General features: G+C 59.9%; 1 protein-coding gene across 1 annotated transcript in view; it reads right to left on the reverse strand.

The window, feature by feature from the left end:
* Positions 1-3,573, reverse strand: part of SORBS1 (sorbin and SH3 domain containing 1) — a 140,974-nt gene that overhangs the window by 130,976 nt on the left and 6,425 nt on the right. Inside the window, 1 exon segment of the mRNA XM_027766694.1 lies at positions 955-1,050. Coding sequence (XP_027622495.1) covers positions 955-1,050 — 96 coding nt within the window.

The raw sequence follows: 3,573 nt of genomic DNA on the forward strand, positions 1-3,573 counted from the left end.
TCCGGCAGGGCGGGCAGTGGCCTTGAAGAGCATCTGACGTGTCCCACCCCATCGGGAGTGCTGCGGTTGGCCAGTGACATAATGGTTACATTGCTTCACGCCCACATAGTCGACTAGGGTTCAAGTCCTGGATCTGGTGGCTTAAAACTCACACCAGGCACGTGTGCGTGCATGCCCCAAATCCTGAGGGGAGAATGGTGGTGAAGGGACTGCAGTGTGGCCATCCCCCCTGGGGGTGATTTCTCACTTTCTGTCTCTGTCGAGCACATGCACCCTATAGCAAAAATTCTCTCAGAAGAAAAGAGTGTGAGTGACAGATGTCACAGAACCACGGGGACATTGGTCTCACGGCCATTTCAGACGCACGAGGGGCAAACTGGCAAGTGTAGCCCACCCACGCCCAACCTCAGAGCGCGCCATGGAGGGTGCGCCACGCAGGCTTCACTTGTTCCGCTTCGTGCAGAGAAAAGCCACAGGCTGGTGCTGACCAGTGACCGGAGGAGGGTGAAGTTGGGGAGGCAAAGGGGGTGCTCTGGGAAGTGGCCCAGGGAGCACCTCAGAGGCAAGTCGAGGTTTGGCAGCGAAGGCAGCTGCTTCAAATTCAGCCCAGTTCAGAGGCTCCCTGTGAGGCCGGCCTAAGTTCTGGGGAGATGGGGAGGCAGGGAGTTGGCAACCTCTCGGGAGAGCCAGAGTCCATGCACTTCAGACCCCCGGCGTGCATGTGCAGGCTCTGCACTGACCTCCTCCGAGGGCGGGGCTGTCCTCAGCTGCTCCCACGCTCACTGGCTCCCAGACACACGCACACACACACGCAGAAAGGAAACGAAGGAAGTGAGAGAGGGCACCTCCTAAATACACATGCAAGGATTGAGCCTCGACGTGTTAGGCAGGGAGAAGGGAAGCCATGAGTGATCTGCCCGCGGTTACAGAAGACGCCAGCCCGAGGGGCGGTACCTGCAGGGAGTACTAGGCCTGGAGCGTTTGCCACCATCTTCACGGGCATGATTTTTACAGCGGAAATAGAGCGTGCACGGAAAGGGTCTGCAGTTGCTGAAAACACAAAAGGGTAAATGGTGCATCCACAAAGGGGACTTGGGAAAGGCTCGGGCAGGGACAATAGGAGGAAGTCGCCCGCACGGAAAGAACAATACAAAGAGCAGCAGATGTGGCAATTAAAAACACCCGCTTTCTCTCTTCGGAGTTGTGAGCAGAGGCAGCAGGACCGCCCTCCCTCCGACCGTCACCCAAAAACGGTTGTCCAGTGTGGATCAGTGTCCTGCCACACCCAAGGCTCGCCAAGGCTCTGGACAGAGATTCACAGACACGGACGGTCTGGCAAGTAGAGGAGGGGGCAACCAGGACGCAGGGCCCCGTGGGAGAGGACTGCTGGCAGGAGGGCCCGGGGAGGAGAGCCGTGGCCCATAGCCCCAGTGGAGGCGGAGGGAAGGCACGAGCCCGTGAGCTGCCCGGTGCCTTGGGCCCTCACAGTGCTTCCCCGAGTCCTAACTTCCGGGGCCCGGTGCCCACTCTGACGGTGGCAGCCAAGCCCGGTGCCTTGGGCTCTCACAGTGCTTCCCCGAGTCCTAACTTCTGGGGCCCGGTGCCCACTCTGACGGTGGCAGCCCTGTGGCTCCTACCTATCGGAGAGCAGATGGTCTTGCTTAAACCACCATTTTCTGGGCAAGGGATGCCAAGTGTCCGAGTGGATGCCCGAGATGGCCCAGCCCAGGGCCCAGACGCCAGCTGAGCTAAGGCAGAGCAGGGGGCGGCGAAGGCCCTGTCCTCTCGTCCTGGGACTCCTGTCTATCTACCCTCAGGGTCCCTGGGCATCTAGCTGGCTTAGGGTGGGCGTGTCCCACGTCCTTCTCACACCTGTCACCTCTGCGATGGCAGCACACAGAGGTAGGGGAGTTTGTGCTCAGTGCCAGCAGCTCCCAGGGAGTGACACCCAGAGATACCGCGGCCCCGAGCCACAGGGCAGGGACAGGGTCAATCCTGCTGCATCGGTCGTGCTGGTGAGCTTATCTGGGACAGGGAAGACGGAGCCTCAGTGCCACCAGCATGACTTCCAGGACAGGGCGCTGTCACTCGCAGGCACACGCCGTCAGTGACTTAGTGAGCGGTGACGTGGTGGCCAGTGAGGTCCACGAGCTGCGCTGCCATCCACTGACCGCCCGTGGCCCAGAAGACAGCAGGGCTGGTGGAAGATGCCACTGCAGTTTCCAGAAACAGACTCCAGAGGCTCCGTGACCCCTCAGGGTCGCTCTGTCTCATGTGGTGCTGGGACCAGAGCTCGGCCAGCGTGGCTCCTGGTTCAGGGAGCTCCGGGGCCACCCCGAGGGCCTTTGGGCTGTACCCGCCTGCTTGTCTCCAGCCACGGGTGAGTCATAAACCACCTCCTTGCTGCTCTGTCGTGCTCCTAAGTCACTGTGTCCATGAACGCAGGGGAGGGTGGCCCAGGAGCCCCAGGCCCTCCCCAGGCTCCCCACGGGTGTCCCCCATGCCCTGCAATCTTGGCCTCAGTCCTCTCTGCTGACAGCTTAGCCCGGACTGCCCCAGCCCTCACCCCGAGGAGGACAACAGCAACGAGGCCAGGGGGACAGGCCAGTGGAGGACAGGTCCCGCCCTGAGGAGCCACCCTGAACCAATGGCCCCCATCCCCACCTCTCCCTGCTCTCTAGGCCTTCCCTCCTGGCCTGGCTCCTCTGAGTCCACACTTGGCCCTGGCTCAGGAGGGCTTCGCGTCTGACCCAGAGGGAAATGATGAAGGCCGACATGCTGGACTCTGAAACCCTTCTTCAAAGGATGCTGCATCTGGACTTAGCTGCCCACGCCGGGCCCTCGCCCTCCTCTCTGACAACACAGCACTCAGTTGGGTGTGCACTGAGAGACTCTTTGGAACCCAGAATCGGAAGCAGGAATAAATAATGAGATCAGCAAATCTCGTTTCACAACAAGGGAACTCAAAGACAGAACTCCTGAGAGGGGTGTTTCTGTCAGTGTGGGGCAAAACCGGGACTCGAACCCACATCTCCTCACGGACTCGAGGGCCCCGTCACACACATGGGGAAAGTGACATGGGGTCCTGCCACCAGCGATTTGGGCAGCCACACTGAGATGGCCAGGCTGACATCTCCAGGGCAAACGGGACCTCAAGGGCATCTTACCCACATTTGTTTTGTATTTAAACCTTTAGTCCTAACATTTTAAAACCTGGAAATAGGAGAGGATGTACACCACACTAATGCCAAGGAAATCATTTATTTTAGTGACTGAGGCTCTTGCCCCAGGGTCAGGACTGCGCAGGTGTCACTATTTATGGCCGGGCCAGGGAGACCTCGAGCTGATAAATGCCACTGGCCGGGGGGTGGGGGTGGGGGGGTGTCATCCACCTGGGCCAGTGGATCTGCCCTATTACTCAGAGCATCCTTGGAGCGGGGACGGGTTTTAATACATCACCTCACGGGGAAAAGGCAGGCTTAGGAGATGCGAGCACGCCCAGGGTCTCCAACTCACAGTCTGACTAGGCCTGCGGTGTTCCTGCCAGGGCGGACAGCCTCCAACCACACTCTA

This window comes from Tupaia chinensis, unplaced genomic scaffold (genome assembly GCF_000334495.1).
Source record: "Tupaia chinensis unplaced genomic scaffold, TupChi_1.0 Scaffold143636_1, whole genome shotgun sequence".
Classification (NCBI taxonomy): Eukaryota; Metazoa; Chordata; class Mammalia; order Scandentia; family Tupaiidae; genus Tupaia; species Tupaia belangeri.